Below are 23,567 nucleotides of genomic sequence, written 5' to 3' on the forward strand. Positions count from 1 at the left end.
GCAGCTCTGGGAGTCTGGGTGGCAGGAACCCATGGGCTGGCTGGCTTTGGGTGATTTCAAGCCAACCACCTGCCGTGATCAGCAGCAACCTTACCCCAGAAGCAAATTGCCCACTAGAGAGTCTGATGGAAGTCCATGAGGTCCTGGGGGTGGAGGACTGGGAGAAGCCCCATGGCTGACGGTCCTACCAGGAATGCCTAAAGTAGGAGAGGCAGAATTCCCCAAAGGAAAATTGGGTTTCTGTCATCCAAGGAAGAGAAAGGAGTGCTGGTCATATTCATATAGCAGATGCTCACTACACATGGTATACAGTTTAGAGAGGAGGGACACGATGGGGCGGGGGGTATGGGAATTTCCAGGACACTCTAGAATCTGCTATGGGGGCCAAGGCTCTTACTCCAGCCCTGGATTTCATCTCCATTTTCCCCTATAAAAGCAAGCTTGGGGAAAGAAGGCTGTTTTTCTATTCTTGACAGCTCGATAGAATTGTCTCCTTAGCTTCCACTCACCCTTGGCTCCTGCTAGAGTAATTACCACCCACCTGTTCTCCATGCAAGAATTCACAGCCAGTGGACACACATCTGGCTTGCAAAAGACATGCTTGGAAGTCTCCCAGGCTGCTTGGAACAGTCTGGGGACAACACGGGGTCAGCCACCAATTCAAAGGGAAGGAAACAGCTGGCCTGAGAGCCATGGTCACTGTGGCCTAAGTGGCTGCCCACCTCTCACCCCCCCAGGCAACTTGCTGGAAGTGGGGCTGGTTTGCCCAGGGATGAGCCAGTCCCCTGAGATCCGATACTGGGCCCTGCCTTCTTCCTCCAGCACATTGTTGTCCTCCCAGGCCACCTGCCCCTCCAGTGGTGGGGGAGGGGTGACTGCCCTGCCTTTCTGGCAATTTCTTTACTTTTCTTCTCATCACTGTCCGCATCACTCCCTTCTGAAGCACCCTGGGGCAGCTCTGGCTGAGAAGGGGCCCAACCAGCTTCCCCACCACACTATCCATGCACATACATCCCTTGCTTTGTAGCCTCTGAGGCCTCTGAGCCTCAGGGCTTATTAGAATTTAGCTTTAAAACCACTAATCAGGTCCTACTTGCCGTTTTCAGATGGCAAGAGTCAGACTAAACAGTCATCCACCCCCTGTGCCCTCTCTGTTAATTCTGGGCACCTAATCCGGCCTCCCTGGAGAGCAAACTGGTGCGGTGTGATCGGCGACAGGCTCCAAGAACACTGCACATTTTAATGTTTCAAGAAGGAGGGGGGCAGCCACAAGAGCCAGACATGGGGGATAGGGGTGCGCCCCGAGAGTGGGATTTTGCCCCTTGCCTGCCCTGGACTCTCTGTCTCCCCTCACCCCCTCCCACCACGCTAGGAGAAAGTCCCTGACCCCACTTGGCCCCTCCCCATTACTCACCCTGAGGCGTAGGAAGGCCTCCTGCCAGAACAACAGATCCCACACAAGCTCCAGCCTGAACATTCCTCTCCACCCCAGGGGTCAGGGTCAAATGTGGGGTATTTTCCCAAGCCCCGGGGAATAGTTGCAGCTACTGCCTCTGGCTAGATGGGCAGCTACCAGGGAAGGTGGGCTGGAGAAGAGAGCTGTCAGCTGGCTCTGGAAGCAGGGCTGTAAGGGGAAGGGGCCCAGGGAGGAGGGGCCTGAAATAGATCACCACATTCAGTATGGGGAAGCAGAAATAGAAGCTGGTGACGGGAAAAGGAGGTGCGAGCAGAAGTCAGAGCCGAGGCTGAGATCTCCCTGGCCCAACCCAGCTGGTCCTCATCCAACTAACCCCTCTGGGTTGGAGGGGGTCTGGACTCTCTGGAGACCCTCACTGGCCTGTCTGCCACTCGATCCTGAAGCAGAAGCCAAAAGCAGCCACAAGCCTGGAGACAGCAGCTGGGCCAAGAGCCCCCTGACAGGGGCCAGGCAATGCAAGCATTGCAGACCCCTTTGCAGCCCTGCAAGGGAACAGAGGTGAAGCAGAACCACCAGGGAAGGTTCTGAAGATGAAAGAGGAGGCAAAGGCACTTGCCTCTGGGCCAGATCAGGAGGAGCTGCTGAGAGAAAAGTCTCTTGGGCCTCGGTAGGTGGTTTCATCAGCCAAGGCTGGCCTAAGGCTAAACTGTGCACAGTAGCCTCCTTCCTTCCCACTTCTCCCTCCTGCCCCTCATCTGACACTCTGCCCTGGGAGCACTGGGCAAAGAAGCCAGTGCCAGACGCCTGAAATCAAGTTCTAGCTGCTTTCTGTCGAGGCTGTGTGATCATCAGAAAATATCTCAAGCTCTCTGACATTCTACTTCCCCTTCTGTAAAAATGGACTGAGATCTACCTCGTAAGACTGTCAAAATGAATGAATGGGAGAATGAAGGTAAAGATCTTAGCTCTTATTTAGTTAGTGCTGGATACTTTGAATGGGACAGGAAGAGAGGCAGGGGGAATGGGGAAGTATTGAGAATCTTCAAATTTTCAAGATGGGTGCTTGATGAATGGGGAGCTTCCAAAGATTTTTAAACCCCATTTCCAAGCTAGAGGCTGGGCTGGATTGCGGGTGGCGTGGACCTAAGTGAGGGAAAGTTATCCTGAGCTTAAAAAATGGAGAGCGGGAAGTCTGATCTTATAACACCCGTCAGCCCAGAGCCCCAGGCAGACAGTGCTCCCTCGGGAGGAGGAAGGGCTGGGTTCACTCTGTTGCCCTCTGGCAAGCACTTAGCTCCTGTTTTCCTCCTTAGCGTGGCTGTAACCTGGCCCCCTTTACGCTGCTGATACAATGTCCAGGAACAGTTCAGAGTCCCCAAACACACAGCATTAGCTGCTTTCAACATCAGTCTCCTGATTGGGTCAAAACAAACGGCAGGGAGTCAGGACCCAGGGCCCTCACCGTGTGCCCAGGAATGCCGACCACCATGACACCCTAAACTAGAAAAAGCTAATATTTGCTGAGCACACAGTTTCCCGGGCCTTCTGTTAATGTGAGTAGATTGAGGTTATCTAGTTTTGGTGAGGACCCCACAGAAGAGATGCTATGTCCTTCTCATTTTGTTATGATGGGAGCATGTTTTATTACTGATGATGTCAACCTTGACCACATGGTTACCCAGGTTCTCGCACTGTGTCTGTACCGTAAAATGACTCCTATCCTTCCCTTTGGAATTAATAAATACCTATGTTGGTGTGGGGAGACTTTTCGAGACTGTGCAAACGTGCTGATTCTCCTCCAACTTCCTCCCACCGGTTGCAGCATCCCTCGCTGGCGGCTCTTGCCCACAACAGTTGCTGCGTTGCTGATGCGTGGGCCCTAATGGTGCGTTTGTATTTCCCTCATTGCCGTTATATTTATTCATTAGAATTCTTTTTCAATAGGGACTCATGGCTATTTATTTTATTCTATGAGTTACAATGTAACAGTATAATCATTTGATTGTGTCGTTCGAGTTGCCCCACCCATTGCGAGCCCCCACAGTTGGTTCCTGTGTCCTCTCCACCCGCCCACCCTTCTCCCAGCACCTCCTTCTCTTCGGGCACCACGACATGTTCTGGCATCGTTTTGTTCAGTAAATATATTTGAATGAGTGAATGGAGGAATAAAAGAGAAGGTGCCCAGCCCCTCTGTGATTCCCCAACTAAGAAGGTTGATCCAATTCAATTTTTAGCTGAGAAGAGGAACAGGAAATGTTCTGATGCCCCCCCGTCCCCCAATCTCTCACTTCGCTTCCCTCTGAGGGTCAAGGAGGGACAACAGAAACAGTGCCTGTGCAAATCGCAGGCTGGGAAATTGATCTTCCCTGGGAGTCCCACTCGTGGACTTCCCACACCTCCCGAGCAGTAGGACGGAGGGCGTAAGAGCACAATGCGGCAGCCAGAAACCTGGGTCTGACCCATGGCGCTGCTACTTACTGTACAACCTCCCCGTGCCTCAGTTTCCCCGCCAGTAGAATGCAGACGATAGTTACAGCACCGGCCATGAGGTTGAGTGATGCTTCAATTAGTTTAAATGTTATATTGCTTAGAACAGTGCATGGTACACGTAAACATTCAAGAATTATTAGCCAGAGGCCTGGTGCTCCCAGGAATGAAGCCAGCTTGCTGAACTCACCCAGCAATCAGCTACTGAGCCTGTAGGAGGCGCTGTTGTCAGTCCTGGGGTTCTGTCCGTGGGCAGAAGAGACGAAGTCACTGCTCTCAGGGAGCTTACATTTCGCTGGAATGAAAATAGTTCCGCCCTAACCAAAGATGGCCATACTTTTTAAGACAGCAGCTGTTGCCCGTCCACCAAACCCATTTACCCTGTCCCGGTAGAAGTGTACGTTTTCTTCTGGGGACCCGCCCAGTGCTGTCATGGGAGCCAGGTCTCAGCCAGCCAGGGCGCCGTCCCACCCGAGCCACAGTGAGGGCTGTCAGCAGGAACCTGTGAGCTAAGAGCTGAGGCCGTGAGGGGCTGGACGCCAAGGGCAGAGCCAAGAGTGAAGGGCAAACCGAGTCCCGATGGCGTGGCTCGAGCCCCTGAGGCAAGAATGGGCCTGGAGTATGTCCAATGATGGGCCTTTCAGTTACCAAGCCAACACATTCCCTTTAACTACTCATTCCTGAAAGAGTCTTGAGCTTACTTCAGTCCCTCAGAAAGCTCACGTCTGAGCAGGAAGCTGGGCTTGTTTGGAGCCCCCGATCCGAGTACTTCTTAGTCTCCTGTTTTACCTGCATGCACAAACCATCACACACAAGTGTATCACCACTCCACCCTCTGTCCCGCCTCTGGGCCACCCACCCCACTCCCTTTCCAGCAAGAATCCTGCTCAAGGGCAGTAATCAGCCTCCCCTCCCCCATTCTCCAGAGTTGACGCCTTTCCCTCCTGTTCACCTGGTCCCTGCCCCCAAACTCCAATTCCCAAGGGTCTCCTTCCCAGCAAGTCTGGCTGAACTCCCAGCCCTCAGTCTTGCCTCTCGTGGCTGTGCCTCCTCCTCTCCAGCAGGACTGAGGGGCACTGCTAGTCCCTGATGGCTGGCAGAAGCAAGCCATCCCCAACCTCAGAAGTCACACCGAGGGTCACAGCCTGTCCCTGAGGCCTTCCCGGGACTCCAGGCCTGGGCAGCTTCAGGGCGGACTCAAGGATGCTTGAGTTCTCCTACCTCTACATCCTGGTAGAGGTCACATTCCGAGGCCAGACCAGGAGAACCCAAATTTCCACTCTGCTTGAGATTTTCATCTCCCGTCACCACATTCCAGGGACTCTTCTGTCCAAACCACTCCCTCAAACACTGACTTATGACATTTCTTGTGTTGTCCTCTAACCCTCTCATGTTCACTTTCACTCTGTGCAAGACTTGCCTCCTTGACTAACTGCTGTCTCAGCTCCAGCTGCCACAACAAAACACCGCAGACAGGGTGGCTCACACGATGGAAATTTATTTCTCACAGTCTGGAGGCCAGGAAGTCCAAAGTCCAGGGGCCAGCAGAGCTAGTGTCTGGTGAGAGAGAGCCCTCTTCCTGGCTTGGAGATGGCCACCTTCTCGCTGTGTCCTCACATGGCAGAGAGAGGGTGGATTCTGGTTTCTTCCTGTTCTTATAAGGACACCAATCCCATCATGGGACCTTCACCTTTATGACCTTATCTAAACCTCATAACCTCTCACACCCTATCTCCAAACACCATCTCACCGGGGATTAGGGCTTCCACATATGGATTTATGGGGACAAAAACATTTAGTCATAGCAACTGGTCTGTAAGCCTAGCATAGTGTTCAATAAACACTGGGTGAAGAAATCAGTGGTTGAATAAGTTAATTATTGAATGAATGGTGAAGCAAGCAAGTGAATGAATGAATGAATGAATGAATAGCCTAATGAGGAGAGGCAGCAATAGGACAGGTGGAGTAGCAGAAGGGTCATAAAGTCCTAGGGGTGTGGCGGTTGGGCACGGGCAGGAAGAGCAGAGCAAAAAACAGGCAGGAGGAGGGGGCAGCCGAGTGTCAGATTGACAGGAAGGAGACCCCCACCGGAAGATCTTGCAGCTGCTTGTTTACGTGAGAACAAGAACCACAAACCTGGGGTTTTGGCTGGGGCTCTTTTACAGAGCCTATTTACTAGCTTTTAATACAAACCTTTTTTTTTTTTTTTTTGATAGACAAGTGCCATTTGTCAAGGACCTCGTGCATCTTGCTTTAATGGCCAATGCCTCCCGCCCTCAGAAGCCGTCACCAGCACACCAGGTACAGCCTCAGGGGCGGGGCCTAGGAGATCCAGTGGCCCTGAAGTGCCTTCGAAATCCCTTAGGCAAGAACTCCAAGGCCTCTCCAGCCAGGGGGTCACCATCTCCCCTCCAAAGCTCCCCTTCTCCACCCCCTGCCACCAGCTCCCCGTCCCTGGTGCTGCACTGGCCCTACGGGGGCCTGCAGGGCCCACACAACTTAAGAGAACTGCAGATGTCTGCATGGATTTGAAGCTACGAATAAAAAGCCATGGTTTGTTTTGAATGGACTGTGGCTCTGGAGAGAAAGCCTGGGGATGCAAATCCACCATGAGCGGGATCCAGATGGGAAGCAGATGTGAGCTGTTGGAAGTCCTTGCTCCAGCGCCTAAGGCCCACCTTGGAGAATTCCTCCCTTTCCCTGCTGAAAGCTGAAGGGCAAGGCCGTGCTCGGACTCCACGGGAGCCCCAGCTCAGGGCTCGGTCTGCTTGGCTGTCTCCCCTTATTTTTTTCTTTCCTTTGCATTTCTCTTCCTCTTGTGTCCCTGTAGGATGTGCCTGTTCTCCAGGCCTCCCCTCCGTCTCTCTCTGCTTCTGTCTCTCTGCCTCCCAGTCTCTCTCCATTTTAGTCACTCCATCTCTTTGTCTTTATGGCAATGCCTGTCTTACTCTCTCTTGCTCTCAGACAGTCTCTGACTCCATGTCTGTTCTGGGTCTCGGGCTCACACTCCCTCCCTCTTCTTGGCTGCTTCCCAAGGCCAGTGCCCTACCCTCCATGCTTGGATAAGTCTGCCAATCAGCTTGAGCTCCTGGGGTGAGGAACAGGAAGAACAGGCCGAGGGCAGACAGCAGCCCCGGTTCCATGAAGGAAAGCGAGTTTAAGCCAGAGAGGCCCGGCCAGGCCAAGGCCAAGAATTTCTCACTTCCCCGCAGGGCTGGATATTTAGTCTGAGTTGGGGAGGCAGGTGGCACCCAGCCTGGAGTTCCCGAGTCTGCACAAGCAGCTCTGCCCACAACCCCTCCCTAGCTTGAGGTCCCCTTCAGAGTGACATCTCTCTCTCTCTGAGTCCTAGTCTGGACCCTGCCCAGTCGGGCACCAGGAAGAGGCAGCACAGGTGGGCACCACAGTCATTGCGTCTCCCGAGCACACAGCCCTTCCCCTTTCAACCCCTGCTGGGCCTCAGGCAGTCTCCAAAGGCTAAAGTGCTTTTTCTTTGGCTTGCATACAGTTTATAAGTACTTTACCCAATTGATACAGACTCCACATCCAGTTGTCTTATTTTCCTTTATGGGTCCACAAACTTCTGAGCTCTCAGACTGAAACTTGGGGCCATTTGTGGCACATTCCAGAGGCCAGTAGGGATGTCACACTTTAACTTTAATCTCATATACAGGCTGTGAATACTATGGCTTTGTGGGGGGGAACTTGAGGAACGCACTAGAACACATCCCAAAATAAGCTGCTGTCATTCCCAGGAGACTGAATCATTTAGAGGGCAATTTCACAAATGCTTCTGCAGATGTGAATGAGAATGCTGTCAGAATATGGCTGGGGTCCGTCTCCTTGGCACTCTCCACGTGTGCTCAGGGCTACCTTCTCCACCCAGCATGCATTTATTCTAGGATCCAGGGACACCCTCTGGTCCCTGGCACTGGGTTAGCACCTGACACGGGTTAGCACCTGGCAACTGGGTTAGCATGAGGGAGGATCACTACAGTGCCACAGCATGAGGCGTTGTCCCTGGAGGCAAGGCATTCAGTGTGCTGGCTGAGCCCTTGGGTCTGGAATCCTTCAGGTGCTGAGCACCTATTATGTGCTGACATTGTGCTAAGCAGTGGGTGGTGAGCAAAGATAGGGCACATTAGCTTGTGAAGGAAGCAAACAGGGTGGTGAAACCTGGGGTAAAAGTCAGGGAGGACCTGGGAGAGCACATTGCGCCTGGAGCTGATCATAGCAGCTGTCTCTGAACTTCAGCTGCGTCCCATGAAATAGGGGCAACAAGGGCTGTTCTGGGCGTTCGATGAGATAATCGTGTAACCAGTAGTGACAACACCCTTGAGTAAGGCGATGCAGCTGGGCAGTGAGCAGCCGCAGACGTGGTTGCAGGGCATGGGTGTAGCAGATGCTGTCAGTACTCTGTGCACGTCTTCAGGTTCCTGTATTATTTCAGGACACCCCTGCCAGCACCTGTCCCCAGCTCTTGGAACCTGCTTTTGGCCTCCTGTGTGGAGATCAGGGAGGTATGTGGGGAGTTACTACCCTCAGCCCCCACAGACGGCCCTAACCAACAGCTCCATGTGTGGGGTATAAACACCACCATGTCACCAAGCTTCCAGGAGATTGAGCCACTTTCCCCCGTGACCTCTTGCTTGGCATTCCATCCTTGCTTGAGCTCCTTCTCTTCCAAGTCCCCTCCCCCACTCCTGGGAAGATGCCCGAGAAATCATGTTCCCATAATCTTTGTTGCAGGTCCTATTTCTGAGTAACACAACTTAAGACACTGGAAAATGCCAAGTAACCATTAGGAAGCATCTCCTAAGCTGGGTGGCCCAGTCTTCCTGCCTCTGGTCAAGGCAGGTCCTCCCAAGTTCCTAAGGAATCAGTCACAGTAGCCTTCTGTCTCTGAGGAAATCTGTGCTCCCTGTATTTGAACATGGCAATGGCTATTCCATGGGAAGCTGGCAGGATGGTCCCTGGCTTGTTGCTCACAGTCCTCGATTCAGGAAACCAAGCTGCTGGGCCCAGGCCTCTTGCTGTCCTCCCTCCAGGAACCTGCACAAAGTGCCAAAAGATGCCATAAAATACACACTCAGTTATGATTGCCATCTTCCCCTATTCTTGGGAACCCCAAATGGTTATCCTCAGATTAAGTCTTTATTGTCCATCTTCTCACCTCCCATCCGAGGAGAAATGGCAGCCCTCCATCGGCCGGACTCACAGAGCAGCTGGCAGGGACACCTCCTGATGCTGGTCTGGATTATTTCTCTGGACTTTGTGATCTTTGTGGTATTTGCTAGCTCTTTAAGGTTTTGTGACTTGTGGGCGGTTTTCTAATTTCAAATAAATATTCTTCTTCAGAGCTAATTTTGTGTTCTTTTTCTTAAAGCACACTCCCCAAATTTTAAAAGCTTTAGACAATAGAAAATCTGATGACTATCTGATGAATGGAAGAATTTCCCGCAGACTGGCCTCTGGCTCTGCATGTCCCAGCCCTGGTTTCTCTTCTCCTGCCCACACACTTCCGCTGCCAGATGTGGTAAAGCCTTTGGCCCTGCACCTATCACTGCATCAGGTGAGTGAGCCCCCACACTGCGCGGGGGTGATGTCCCAGAAAGCCATGTGTGACCAGATTGGCCAGCAATAAACATGGACTGGATTACACACAGGGGTGGGCAGAGTTGTGAGCATGCGAAGCACAGTTTATTCTCACGTTAGTATTTATTCTTGTAGTCATATATTTTTTATATGAATGACTATAAACTTACTTTTGCCAATCCCTGTATAATCCAACTGCATATTTTCCTAACATAACCAAATGAATTCATGCCAGTAAACCCAAATATATCCCCAGCTCAAATTCCCTTAGTCACCCCAAATGCCATAGCCCCCTCCCCCACAACCTGACAGGGAGGAAGGTGTAACACAAGAAAAATTGGGGTGGAGACAGGGGACTAAACCTACTACATTAAAAAATCTTACTTTAGCCAACATTATAAAATACATAGTCTTGAAAAAGTATATGACCTTGGAAGGGACTCATGCAAGTAACAGGCCCTAAGCATCAGTCTCCTTAGCGGCTCAGAATGTCTGCCTCTGGTGGCCGAACTGGGTGGAAAGCTCAGACATAACATCCTGAGGTCTGTGGGGTTCAGCCACGCCTTACACGTGTGTGAGGGTGGAGAGTGGCTCACCGCTGTCTCGGACTCTCCCTTTCTTTGGTGTCCCTCAACCCTGAATCCACCAGGCAGAGGATAGCAAACCAGGCCCGTGGCCGCAGATCAGTGAATTTTGCCCCTGAGCTTGCACTTCCTGGCCAGAGACGTCAGCATTCATAAATGCAGCAGCTCCTCTTCTTATGCATTTTCTTGACTTAAGTTACCATCTCAATTTTTAAACTAAAGTTTCTTCTGAAAAAATTCCAGGCGTGCCTCTTCTGAACAGAAAAGGGCAAAGGGATTTAGCTACACCCCAGGCCAGGCCAGCTGGAGGGATGGGATCACCCCAAGGGGTAGGTCTGGTGGGGGCCGGAGCGTCACGGGGGCCAGAGCTCCACTCCAGCCAGTGGAAGGGGGAAGGGCAACGCCGGCATCTACAGGAGGGTCTGCGATCTATACAACAACTTTCACATCCATTATCTCGTTCGAGCTTCACACTCCCTCTGTGGGGTACATGGCGTAGTGTTCAATGCCATCTTTTCTGGGTAAGAGAGACATCAAGCAATTTACCCAAGAGTTTTCAACTAGGAAGGGGCAAGGTCAGGATTTGAACCCAGATCTTCCAAATTCAAACCCACAACAAAGCCAAAGCCATTACCAATAATGGTAATAATACCTATGTGGGTTTTTTTTAGCCTTAATATGTGTCAGACTGCACTCGAACTTTTCACAAATTCTCTCATGCAATCTTGGCGTCATCCGGCTCGAGCTGGGTTTGAAGGACAGGGAGGCTGGGCAGACTGGCAGGCAGACGGGCGGGCAGCCGCCCTAGTGTAGCGCACAGCGTGAGCCCGGGCTCAAAGGCGGCAGGGTGAGCTTGTTCAGACACATTGGCCCCGCCCTTACAGCCGCTGCCCTTGGGTGCTGGCAGGGAGGCCCCCTGGCACCGCTCAGCGGCTCCTTCTTCTCTCTCAGTGGAAAGAGGCGACGCCCTCCTAAAGCAGGGTCTGACACAGCCCCGGCAGCGGCAGCTGGGAGAGACCCCCAGCCTGTCACGACACATACAGCTGCTTCTCTGTAAGACAGGGGCCGGCCAGGGTGAGCTGGTGTGTCACTGAGATTCCCAACTTTCCAGTCAAGTGATGGGCTTGGCTCCCATCGCCCAGCTTTGAAGTCTAATGGGGCCCCTGGCAGCCCCCGGCCTCAGCCAGCTCTGCCCTTCTGCTCCTCTTCCATCCCCCGCCAGGGGCCTGGAGTCTGGGCAGCTCCCTGCTGACCTGCGTTAGGAGGTGGAGGGGCACTTCCTGCTCTGGAGCGGGTGGTGGAGAGTGAGCAGAACTGGGCGTGGCACAGTGGTGGATGCTGGCTATTATTATTATTGCACGAGTTCTGGGAAGACTCTTTCTGTCACTTAAAATGGATTGAGATTTCAGGGCAAGTGTTAGAGAAACTTTACAATTCCTCATAGTGAGACTTTATTTTAAAACTTTACGATTTGAGGGTGGGGCGGACATCATTTTGTTGTTCCACTTATTCATGCATTCACTGGCTGATTCTTGTGTGTGTCCTGACCAGGGGTTGAACTCCTGACCTTGGTGTGTCAGGAGGACGCTCTAACCGACTGTGACTGTCCTAGCTGACCAGGACCTAGTGAGACAGCAGAGGCTGTGACTAGGCTGGAGCTGGCTTGTTTCCTCCCTCCTGCCACTGGCCGTCCCAGGCTGGTTTCCCAACTCTGGTTCATGGTCTGTTTCAGCTTAGACACGGCTGCTAGCTGGAGAGAAGGTGTTTAATACCTCATTAGCACCTCCTGACTGCTTGTTGTGGGCACTAGTCACTTCAGTTTTCTCTCTCTGGAGCGAAAATCTGAGCTGCCTTTGAAAAGCAGACCATATGATGGCCGGGAAACTTCCCCAGCTGGTCCCAATTCTCTCCCTATCTTGGTCCGTTTACCCAAAAAGTGAAACAACTCACTGGTTAGATCTTGGTGATACAGACACATATGCACATTTAAAAAAACAGGGCAGACCTTTAATCCTTCTGCCCCACCTGAAATAAAATCTGTAAGCAGCTTTTCCCAGAGCCTTCCTCCTTCCTTTCTCCTTCCCACACCTGCAGCCCTGCACCCTCGCCCTTGCCACCCACGGTTTGGTACGGGAACCAGGGAGAAAGCAAGGACCCAAATCTGAAGCAGATGTTCGGGACGATGAGTGAGTTTGGGGTGGAGACAATAGGAAGGATGTGGACCCTGCTAGAACTGCTGGTTGCTCTGACCTACTGCCAAGGCCGAGAAAAATAGAGCGACTGTTCCTGGTTAAATACCCAGCTTTCACTCATGCCAGACTTCACGGGGCCTCCATCCCCAGAGTCTCTGGCTCAGTCTCTGAAGTTCTCCATGTCCTCGTGCCAACCACTCTCTTGGCTCCCTTTTCCCACCACGCCAAACCCCTAAGCCCAGCCTGACCCCCAAAAGTCAGGGCTAGAATTTTGCTTTGCTTATCCTCTCATAGTTAATCCACAATGACATTTTTGGAGCCCAAAGTTGAGATACGGGCTGACAAAAAGGGTTTTGTGCTGCTTCCGAGTGCGAGAGGTTGTAAGACACAGCGCGAATGCCAAAACAACAGAATTTTCAAGGTGTAGGGGAATCGTAAGTCAGAACTGTTGAAACCGAACCACTGGGGAACAGGCAGATGCGAGGCTGCTGTGCCCACACCCACATCCAGACATTTGCAGAGCTTCCCACACGCGCCTGCCGGGATCCAACATGCCCGTCACCCTGCCTGGGAGAGCAAGTGTCGGCTCTGCACCCAGCTTTAATTCTGTCGCTTTGGCTTTGTGAGGAGACTCACAGCGGCATCGTCATGCACAGTGTGTCAAAGACGAAATCCCTCTGGGGAAGGAAGCCTGGAGGTTTCCTAAAGGCCATGGCCAGACAAAAGGCCCGTCCAGCTGCAGTCCAGCTCAGAAGCCTGGGGAATCGGTGCTGAGAGCCACCCACAGCCCGGAGAGGGACACACACCGGCTGCAGCACACCGCAGAGAGGCGGCCAAGGACTCTGATTGCCTGGGCTTGATGAACGCCCAGGGAAACCGAGTGAAGCTCAGTGCGCCCTCCCACCGTGATCACGACCAAGCAACTTCACGGCCGCTCATGAAGCGGAGCTGCCTCTTCCCGCCCCAGGTTCACCGGAAACACCATGGAAACACCATTCCTTTGTTTCCCCTCTGCCACCCCCTGGTCACGCGACCCTAGTGCAACCCTTCTGAGTGTTCTTAGTGCTAGAGATGCTTCCCTCTCCCCATCCACTCAAGATTTTAATTTCATTCACCGAGCTGCAAGGCCGCTGGCCAGTGCCCACTGCCAAAGTCAACACCTCTGGGCTGCTTCGTCTGGGAGAGTAGGTAAAAGGGAGACTGGGTCCTAAGACCGTGGAGTTTCCTTTCCCAGGACCTGCTCAGGTGATGGCATATTTATGGCACAGTGAGGGGCTTGCTCCTTGGGTCTCTTGGTTTGGAATTCATCTTTGCAAGGGTTCTTGCTTCTCTGAAAATCAATAGGGAGAGCAATTTCCTTCCCTTTGTGCACGGTAAGGAGCTAGACAAATTTCACTCGCAGCTGTTACTCTATACTATGGAAAGTCTCCAAATGCATAAACAGAAATGTCCCCCCGCCCTGCTTCAATTAAACAGGAATGAGAGAAACTAGGGGGGTGGGGGGTGATGGCTTTGGGTGCTCAAGTCTTGGGGGAAGAAAACTCTAAGGGAAGTAGATTGTTTACATGTCTGTCTCCCTCAACGACACTGTGAGCTGCTCAGAGGCAGGGATCATGTTCTGTCTTGTGTGTCTCTAGCTCCTTGCACAGTGCCTGATACATAGGAAACGTCTGCTGCAACGCAGAGATGCAAAGAACTACAGGGAGAAGGGAGCCACAAACCCAGTGATGGAACAGAAACAGCACATTTGCTATTCTGTTCTTTCCTGTGTTCTTTTTCTTTCTTTCTTTTTCTTTCTTTCTTTCTTTCTTTCTTTCTTTCTTTCTTTCTTTCTTTCTTTCTTTCTTTCTCTCCCTCTTTCTCTCCCTCCTCCCTCCCTCCCTCCCTCCCTCCCTCCCTCCCTCCCTTCCTTCCTTCCTTCCATCCTTCCTTCCTTCCTTCCTTTTCTTTCTTTCTTTCCTTCCTTTCTTTCTTCCTTTCTCTCTCTCTCTCTTTCAGTGGCGGGATTGGGGGAATACAATTAAGAAATGAAATGGCAACTTGTAGCAGGATTATACCTCCCAGCACAAAATGATGACACACACATAATTTCGTCTTACACAATAACACAACATTCTGTTCTTGACAAACATGAAAGCCATCAAAGGCTCCCGCTGGCTTGCAAGTGCTCTGATATCCCTGACTCTGCTAACGGGCAAGCAGAGGAATGTCCTGGCAACTCCTTTGAGTGGGAGTTCTGAGGAGAGAGAGAATACTGTTGGTCTGCAGAAAGAGGACAGGGAGATTGAGCAAGATTCCTTCGTGTGCAAATCCATAATGCAGGTGAAGTGGGGGTTGTAGAAATGGGGACCTCATCCTAGAGGGGTAGAGGACCCGCACCCTGCGGATGCTGTGCTTAGAGTTCCAACAGAACCGCAGGCTCATCCGAGGTGTGTGCGTGTCCCTCTAACCATGGCAATCTGGAGAATGTTCACTTCCTCTGGGAGATGTCCATCAGGACCCTGGCCTCTGCCAAATGGTGCTATGTTTTACACAAGGAGAGTTTAGACACAAAACAATTATTTAAATGATCCCTTTTCTGCAGACTTAGTCACCAGAGATAAACATCAGGGCATTGTGTGGAGCGTCTGACCTCACTCGAATTATTTCATTTGCATGCAATCTATGAATTTTCCACCAAAGTGGGATATTGAAATTGCAAGGGTTCCCCCACCACCCCACACTCAATTATATCCTCAGGGTGTCTTGTATTCTTTATGCAGGATCCATTTAAACTTGGAAGTCACTTCGCTCAAGTCATTAGTTGGTATTCTGTGGGACTTTTTGCATGCCAAAGATTTTTAAGCCACTACTAATAGCTGTATCTCTTAAAGTAGGGCCTTCTCCTCATAAATTCCTAGTCCTTGAGTGACTGACAGGTAAACAAAGGTATAAAGTGTCCACCTGTCACACAGTGTCACCAGGAGAACGTAAGGCAGAGTCAGTGAGCTGTGGTGGCCCAGTGCCTGGGCTGTTTTGAGTCTAAATTAATCTGCCTGAGACAAACCAGCAGTGCAGAGAGTTTGGCTTTGACACGAAACAGACCCGTGTTCAAATACAGCTCTGCCACTTACTAGGTAAGGAAACTTGGCAGTTACTTATCCTCTCTGAGCCTCGACTGTCCTGTATAGGATGTAAAAAACAAAACCTACCTTGCAGGGCACTGTCAACATGAGACAATATATATCACACCTCCTAGTGTAAGGAAAGGGGCACACACCAGCAACTGTCATCATGATCCAGGATTCAGGCAAGTTCAGCCAAGGATCTTAGGCTGCCTATTACTGGGTTGCTTACCACGTGACATAGGTTTGACACGCGGTCCCCTCAAATACCTCCTCTGGCCTTCGGAGGCTCGTGTGAAGGAGGGAGAGGAGGCTTCTTCTGATGTGGGGACTTCTTTACTGATGTTTGGGCTAGGTGTCTTGAACACCCATTCTCTCTGGCCTGCCTGGCGATAGCAAGGTGGGAAAAGGGCCACCACCCCATACCAGTCACCCACTTGAGCACCCTCTACTGCTCCCAGACCCAAATAGACTCCCACTGTGGGAATTACCAGGGCTTTAAGCCACAGTCACTATGGTTATCTCACATACTGTATATAGAAAATGTTTTTCCAAGAGCTCCAAATGATTAGCTAATTTTCGTATTTAGTGAATAACATCATTTTGCAGGTCAGGCAACTGATATTGAAAGAAGCTTGTCTTGCCCAAGGTTGAACCATGAGAGTTAAAAATAAAATCTGAATGTTCAAGTTCATCAATCATGGTTCTCTACCCTTTAAGGATCCCATTGCTCACACTTAATGCAAAGTGTCCAAAAATACCTTCTCTGAGAAAAGGCCAAGTGAGAGGAGATGCGTGTGCTGCCGGGGGGCTGAGAGCCCTGCAGTCAGAAACCGAGAACACAGCCGGTTCCTGTCATCAGGATGCACGACCTGGCCGGACACGGTGAGGTTTGTGAAAGAAGGCTCCGCACCTGGCTCCTTGAAGAGTCCAGCACTGACTCTGTGCCAGAGCCACCCCTAAGAGATGAAGTTTTAAGAGCTTGCTCACTCCAAAGTTGCCTGCTTTGCCTGCAGCCCCTGGCTGGAGGCATTCATGGCCATCAGACTACAAAGGCCATGTTGGCCTGCTGACTGGGTATCCAAGGAAGCAGCGGCCACCCCTGCAGACTTCGTCCTGGGTAAGTTATCCACCACCTTCCTGAAGGTGGCCGGACGGGACAGTTCTGTGCTGGCACGTCTAACCCCTGCTCCTGGAGATGCCGACACTGTTACCACCTTGTGTTTAAGCTGCTGCTGCCGGCGGCTATTAAGCCAGCGCTCTACTGACAATCTGGGCAACTCTGTTAAAGCCACCTCTGATGTCACATCGGAAGCCTGCAGCTATCACTCCTCTGACTTCTGGAAATAAACTGCTTCCCCCACCTCTCCTTACCAGGAGTTCAGTGACCAGCTTGTAGAGGCCACACCTGAGTTCTCTGCAGAGAACCAGGTCCTTGCTGTGGCTGCTGCCACAAAGTGTTCTTCTCTGGGCAAAATGGAAGTGGGTCAAACAGCGGGTGGTATCCACAGGGGGCAGTATTCAGAGGAAAGCATATTCCAACTCCAGGTAGAGCCACTTCATCAAATACAGACCAAGACCATTACAATACCCCCTTAAATCCGTTCTCTTTGCATTCTAAAAAGAAAGACTCTCCCATAACTTTGGGTAGGCTTCCTGTTGATGGTACAGATTCTGTTGATGGTACAGATTCAGTACTCTGAGTTGGAAATTCTAGCCCATTCCACAATTTCTGAGACAATTTAGCGCTGAGTCACATTTAACACTATACTTTGATACTTAAGAGCCTGCCGCGGACCACCAAAGAGAACGACAATTATGTTAGGCCAGCCCATGAAACCCGGTCAGGGTACTGCAGAGATGCATCCAATCTAGAATGCCTGAGGGAAAATCCTGGCAGAGAGACCCTGTAGACATTGAATATTACTCATCGGATTGAGCACTGGGATATGACTCATCGGATTCAGCATGGGGAACGAGCCTCGTGGGGTATTGATAGTGGCAGAAGACTTCTAAAACTAATTCTTCCACTAGGAGAATTCACCTTTGCTTATCATCTCATCAAGAGGCCACAGGCTGTTTGCAAAGGGAACTGGTAGAACCATTATCATAGGATAACTATTGCTTGTATTGTGGTAATTGTTTCTGCCAGGGTGGGCTGAGACACCCCTCTGCAGGGCTGCACTGTTGTATTTCTTCACCTGGATGGTGGTCACATGTGTGTTTTATAATTACTTATTAAATTTACACATGCTTGTGTACTTTTTTTGTATATACATTTCATCTCAAATAGGGTTTTCATTTTTTTCCAGGTTTATTTCTTATTCTCACTCAAGAGAAAGGGAGGGGAAGGGGGAGAGAAAGATCAATCTGCTGTCTCCCACACACATCTGGATTGGGGACTGAACCTGCAACCCAGGCATGGCCCTGACCAGCAACAGAATCCATGACCTTTCGGTTTACGGGACGATGTTCCAACCGAGCCACACCAGCCAGGACAAGTTTTCCGTTTATGAATAGAAGTATTACAAGCTGCCTGGAGCTGGCTTATTATTCTTCAGGATCGAAGGGAAGCCAAAGTAGAGGCAAGGAGCCCTCTGGTTCAACGTCCAGTGCGCTTCCAAGTGTGGCTGAGAACTCTGTCTGCAGTGGCACAGAAGTAATGGCGCACAAGAAGGTGAAGCTAGTATTCATTGTTTTGATTCAGGAATAATCTCACCAACCTCTTGAATCTTAAGAATAACTTCATGACGGGCTGAAATCACTCAGTGAGCATTCACAGTGACCCATTCAAAGACACGAGAGCAGGAAGTATAAAAGATGCAGGATGGCTAACCTACAGATGTGAACAGGTACAGAACTCTGTTCCACTTTTTGACACATTACTCAGGAGCTTGGTGAAACGGGGTAGAATGAATGCACTTTTAAAAAGCTTTCCAGCTAAGATTCCAATTCTTTGGGTCTGGAAGGTAGGGGCAAAAATCCGTATTTTTTAAAGATAATTCCAAATGGGATTTCGTTTTGATTTTCCAGACTGGACACCACTGGACAAGACACTGCCATCACTTACTTCCCTTAGAAAGCCAGGGTCCCTAACACATTTCCTTCTAGACCCCAGTCAGGCCCGGTTCTCTCTGCCAGGCTTGTCCTCGGTGGGGGGAGAACTGGTACCACCAGCCAGCGTTGAGGAGCGGTGCTTCTGTTCGCCACGCCCAGGGCACTTGTGGGAGGGTGGGGGGGGGACAGTGGGAAACAGACGTGTAACTATATGCGAATCAGGATACATCAGTATGTTTATAGTGGTTACCTCTGGATGGTAGGTGATTTATTTCCCTTGTATTTTCTTATTCCCAAATTTTCTACACTGAGTTTCTTATGTAGTAAAACAACAATAATGTTCAAAAGACTGATGAGAACAGACATCCTTTGCTCTTGCCAAACAGCATGAGCACTTGTCCCGCCCATGGCCCCCGCTTGGCACCATGGACAGCAATCAGGGAAAGGGGAAAGGGGAAAGGGGAAAGGGGAAAGGGGAAAGGGCAAGAGGCCTGGGACAGGTCAGGCGCCTGGAGCTGACTGCTCCTGAAGGAATTCCTGGGAAAATGCAAAAAAGATCTCTACTCCTTAGTCCTTTTAAACATTTATTTACTGTACAAAATATTTACACTATCACTGCAACTGTCTGGCCCTTTTGCCTGGCCTGACAAATTGGCAGCAAGGCTTTGTCTCTGCTGAAGTTCTAGAAACACGCCGACACTCTCCTTGGTGTCACTTGGTGTCACTTGGTGTCTGGTTTCCTTCAAAGACACTGAAATGCTGGGAGGTTAGCTGACCCCCAAAGTACCTGGGCCACGAGGGCATAAATAAAAGAACTGACCAAAATAAGAAATGTGAATATAAAATTGCCCAAGAAGTGACAGACACTATTCCTTCTCTCCAACATACTGTTCCTTTCCCCCACACTGGCTAGTACCAAGGCAGAATTAGGGAGGGAAGGAAAAAAAAAAAAAGGAAAAGGCCAGAGAGCAGATACGAAGTTAGGGGTTAGGAGAGTTAGGAGAGTAAACTGGGAGAACAGAAAACATGAACAGTACCAAGGGGCTTCTTAAACAAACAAAGACCCTGGGGCTAAGTACGACCACAGGGTCGCAGCTGCCCCTGCTGGGCGGCAGTGGCGCCCAGGATGCTCTGAAAAGTGCTAGGACTAGAGCTCAAAATAGACAGGTCTAGTCAAGGAAATCAAAGCCAGCTTCGGCGTCAGTCTGCAGAGGGCTGCTGGAGGGGAGAAGGCAGAGTCCAGAGGAGGAACAACGGCCAGAGCCGGCAGGAGGAGCTCACACGCCCCCAGCTGGAAACGCCCCTCTGGGCCGGAGGGGCAGCCACGAGTTTCCCAGGGTGATGACGAAGCCTGCCTGTGCACAGCCCCTGGGAGGACACCGGGGCAAGCAGCAGCACCTTGTCCTGGTCCCTGAGGAGAGCAGTGACCGTGTGGCATGGAGGACCCTGTGCAGAGGCCCTGATGCTGGATCCTGGACCCCCGAAATGAGGTCAGCACCCACACCAAGAAGGACAAATGACAACTGCGAGGGAGTAAGGTCAAGCAGGAACAGCAGCAGCTCAGGAAGGCCTGTTCCTCGCAGTCCCTGGAAACAGGAGGGCTCACACACGCTTCCAGGAGGCCGAGGCATTGCCGCAAGTCCTGCCTCCTCTCTGGACTCTGTACTTGCTGGTTTTGGCGAAAAGAGATGGCTTGTAATATTCTCACAGTTGAATGCCCCATCGAGAAAAGTAGCTTGCAGCAAAGCTTTCTTAAAAAAAAAAAAGAAATTTGGGGAAGTTGATGAGATTTGGAGTCTTGAAAATGCTTTCACTCAAATCATGATGAAATAGGAGGTTGCCATCGTCCAAGAGGCAGCAGCAGGTTCTCTTCAACCACCACGTACAGTGAACCCGATACACTTCCCTCCCTCCTTAGTTCCCCTTGCTGGTAACTGATGGACGAAGGGAAGCAACCAGGCCGGCCGGGGGTTTACTGCCCAATGTATCTCCTCTACCTGTGTTCCCAGTGTCCCAACCCCAAGGACCTGTGACAAGCACTTAAAACTACTGCTCCCTTCTCCCTTGCCTCAGTGCTGCCAAGTATTTGCAGAGAATACCAGCAACAGAGAGGCAGGGATCAAGGGATGCTATTCTTACAGTCCCAGTTACTTGCTCCAACATTTTCTTCAGCAGAAAGCTCTGCGTGACTCGGAGGTAGGTAGCCAGGCCCAGCTAAACCTCAGTGTAAAGAACTCAGGAACAGGCATCAGTAGTCTTCAAGGCAGCCCCATGTGTAGACAGCCCTGAACGTTGAAGGAGAATCACATTCAGCGGTGGAGGCCCCAGCCCAGCTACCTTTCACATGCTTAGGGCTGTTTTCTCATGGGCTCAAACTCAAGACCAAGCTCAGACAGAGTTAATGATCGTTTCCAGAAAAGCCTGCAGGGAAGCTCCTTTTCCAGTTTGGACACCACAAGAAACACCCTTTTGTGCTCTTGGTCCCCACTAGAGGTAGTCCAGTGCCACCGCCTGTGCCCGCCGCTGTGCAGAGGGACAGAACCAAAGACTGCGCACGTACGCCACTCCTATCTGCGCTTCTCCCGGCTCCTGATGAGGAGAGGCACAACCCTGCCCATGCGAAGGACTAGCAGGCCTCAGGTCAAGTAATGAGGGCCACAGAGGGGACCTCGAAGGAGCATAGCAGAGGAGGTTGACAAGGTGACGACACCAGCTTCCCAATGAGAGCTGAGCCCTTTTTTGTAATCTCCTTCAGCTAATGAGGCAGCTCCTGCTACTGAGATCGAAGAACCAAGAGAAATTACAGCAGCGTGGTCCTCTTCTCATGACTGAACAAGCAGCTCAGGTTACGTACCGTGCCAGAGTGGCCTGTGAGGGGCCGGGCAGGGAGGGGGGCAAGGGAAGGACAAGGCTCGTAGGTGACCAAATGCTCCAGACACTGGGCAGCATGCAGCAGCCTCTGGCTGATGGTTACGGGTTGTGTCGGCATCAGGGCTGTGATGTCCGCTGCATGCACCCAGACACTCCGGAAAGCACGAGAGCTGAGAGGACGCAGGAGGTGCTCAGAGCATGCCAAAGCCCTCGCAGCCCTCGCTGATGGCCAGCTGCAGCATCCTGTGCACCTCTTCATACGAGTCATACGTAGGGAGGCACAGCTGGTTGAAACTAGAAGGGCAAAGGGAGAGCGGGTTAACTCATAAATGCTGGAGGAGGCCGCCACCCTTCCGTGCCAACACGCACCAGGCATTCGGGCACCTACCACGTGTGTGCAGTCGGTAGCGTGCTGTGGGTCGGCGCAGCAATAATCTGGAAGGAGGGACAGAGGGCGGCAAAGCCACCAGGCGGTAGCTGAGAGGAGCCTGTCGTGAACTGAAGCAGCCGAGCCAACTCCTCCTGGGTCAAACTGGACACCACGGTCCAAAACCACCTCATGACCTGCAGGGAGAGCACAAGGCCAGCGTCACACCCGTACGCAGCCTGAGTTTGACCTGGGGGGTCAAAGTGAGGAAGCAACAGGACACCCCGAAGTGGGGCTTCACCCCAGTTACTGCTCTGTGAGAACGTGGGTAGGAGGGGAGAGAACCGACAGACGCTCTGGGAGTTTGTTCTGTCGCAGAGGCAGGAGGGCAGTGGCCGACCGCTGGGTTCCAGTCCTGCGACTTTCCCATGCACTGCTCCTGTGGTGGCTGGCGTGGCAGCCACTGGGGCCGGGGCTCCCTTTCACCTAAACCACCCCCTGTCTTTCCCACACACGTCATTTCTTCCCAGTGACATGTCTCCTCTCTGACTCCTTAACTTCTTCCTTCTGAAACTTCCTCTTTACAATGTGACACAAATCCAACTAAAAACAATTCGGCCCACTTACCTTTTCTCTGAAATGCCATGAGCCGCCGACAACCACTGCATGAGCTTTGAAGTCCGTCACACTGATGTCCCCAGTCCCACACATCAGCAGCTAGAGAGGATAGTAAGGAAGGTGTTAGTTACCAGTCAGAGGGATGAAGACCTAGCATAAGGTCAATTCCTGACATTAATATGTAAAGATGTGGAATAAAGAAAACACCAGGAAGAAGACAAAAGGCGAGGTCACAATGCCAGAACGCTGCTTCAGGAAAACCAGTTACAGTAACAGGCCAGTGGCGCCTCGCACGGCCGCAGAACCGTGCAGATGGATGCCTGCGGCCTTTGCCTAGGCCTCCTGAATCAGAATCTCTGCGAGTGGGTTAGAACTTGTGTACTTTGAAAAAGCTCCCCAACTGTTTCTGATGCACATACCTAATTAAGAACCACCGCTGTGGATTATTGTGAATGGAAACAAAAGACAAAAAGGGCATTAAGTTTCCCTGGACAACTGAGTCTGTTCTGGACATAGCTGGAAATGCCAGGGGGGAAGCAGGCCCTTTCCCTTCGATGAAGACCCTCAGCCCCATTGATATGTTGGTCAGATGGCCCTTCCTTTTCCCCAGGACCCATGCTTTTGTGAACCGAGCTTTTACTACCTTCCTTCCCTTCAGCCCTGACTCTGCTTAGTCAGATAAATGAAAAAGCATGCCAAAAAAAACAAACAAACAAAAAAAAACACCCCCCCCCCAGAATATTAATGAGATCTGAGCCCTAAACATCTTGTTGTGTCCTAATCTGGGATTAGGACCCCTGTTCAGGATCCTGCCAGTTACTTAGCACACTGTGAGCACTTATCCAATAGCTACAAAGAATGATACATCCTAATCCAGAGATAAGAAAAACTCAAATTAAGCCTCAGGAGTCTTGGCTCCTTCAAAAAGAACTTGTTAAGCTAATGAGTAACTAAGAGCAGTATATGGAACAAATGTAAGAGACCAACTGTGTTCTTTCTTCCTACCCCCTTTTACGAATTGTTATAAATGCTTTGCTTCATGATTAAAAATATGTGTGCGTGTGTAATAATTACTTATTCAGTATATAAATAAGTAAATAAATAAATAATCAGTAGCTATTCCTCAGCCCCCAGCACTAGGTTTCTACGAGAAACTTTAGGCTGAGATGGAAAGTTCATTTTGTTTAGATTTCATGTCTAAAGATACAAAATGCGATCAAAATTGCACAAGACTTTGATTTTTGTTCTTGAAGACAGTTCATTTAATAAGAATAA

At 51.0% G+C, this 23,567-nt stretch overlaps 1 protein-coding gene and 1 long non-coding RNA gene across 5 annotated transcripts in view; one reads left to right on the plus strand and one right to left on the minus strand.

The window, feature by feature from the left end:
* The first annotated feature begins 1,575 nt into the window (after nt 1-1,575).
* Nucleotides 1,576-9,223, plus strand: LOC119036438 (uncharacterized). The gene is made up of 3 exons (XR_005079993.2): nt 1,576-2,369; nt 3,240-3,302; nt 6,121-9,223. It is a non-coding gene; the product is annotated as an uncharacterized LOC119036438 (long non-coding RNA).
* A 9,784-nt stretch (nt 9,224-19,007) lies between these two features.
* AREL1 (apoptosis resistant E3 ubiquitin protein ligase 1) overlaps nt 19,008-23,567 on the minus strand; it is a 38,399-nt gene continuing 33,839 nt past the window's right edge. For all 4 annotated transcript variants that reach the window (XM_037128245.2, XM_037128255.2, XM_037128217.2 and 1 more), the window contains 3 exons: nt 22,302-22,391; nt 21,696-21,871; nt 19,008-21,601 (listed from right to left, as the gene is read on the minus strand). In XM_037128245.2, the coding sequence (XP_036984140.2) occupies nt 21,499-21,601; nt 21,696-21,871; nt 22,302-22,391 (369 nt within the window). In that variant the 3' untranslated portion in view covers nt 19,008-21,498. The remainder of the gene's footprint in view (nt 21,602-21,695; nt 21,872-22,301; nt 22,392-23,567) is intronic.

Source organism: Artibeus jamaicensis, unplaced genomic scaffold (genome assembly GCF_021234435.1).
Source record: "Artibeus jamaicensis isolate MK-2021 breed Jamaican fruit bat unplaced genomic scaffold, CSHL_Jam_final contig_851, whole genome shotgun sequence".
Classification (NCBI taxonomy): Eukaryota; Metazoa; Chordata; class Mammalia; order Chiroptera; family Phyllostomidae; genus Artibeus; species Artibeus jamaicensis.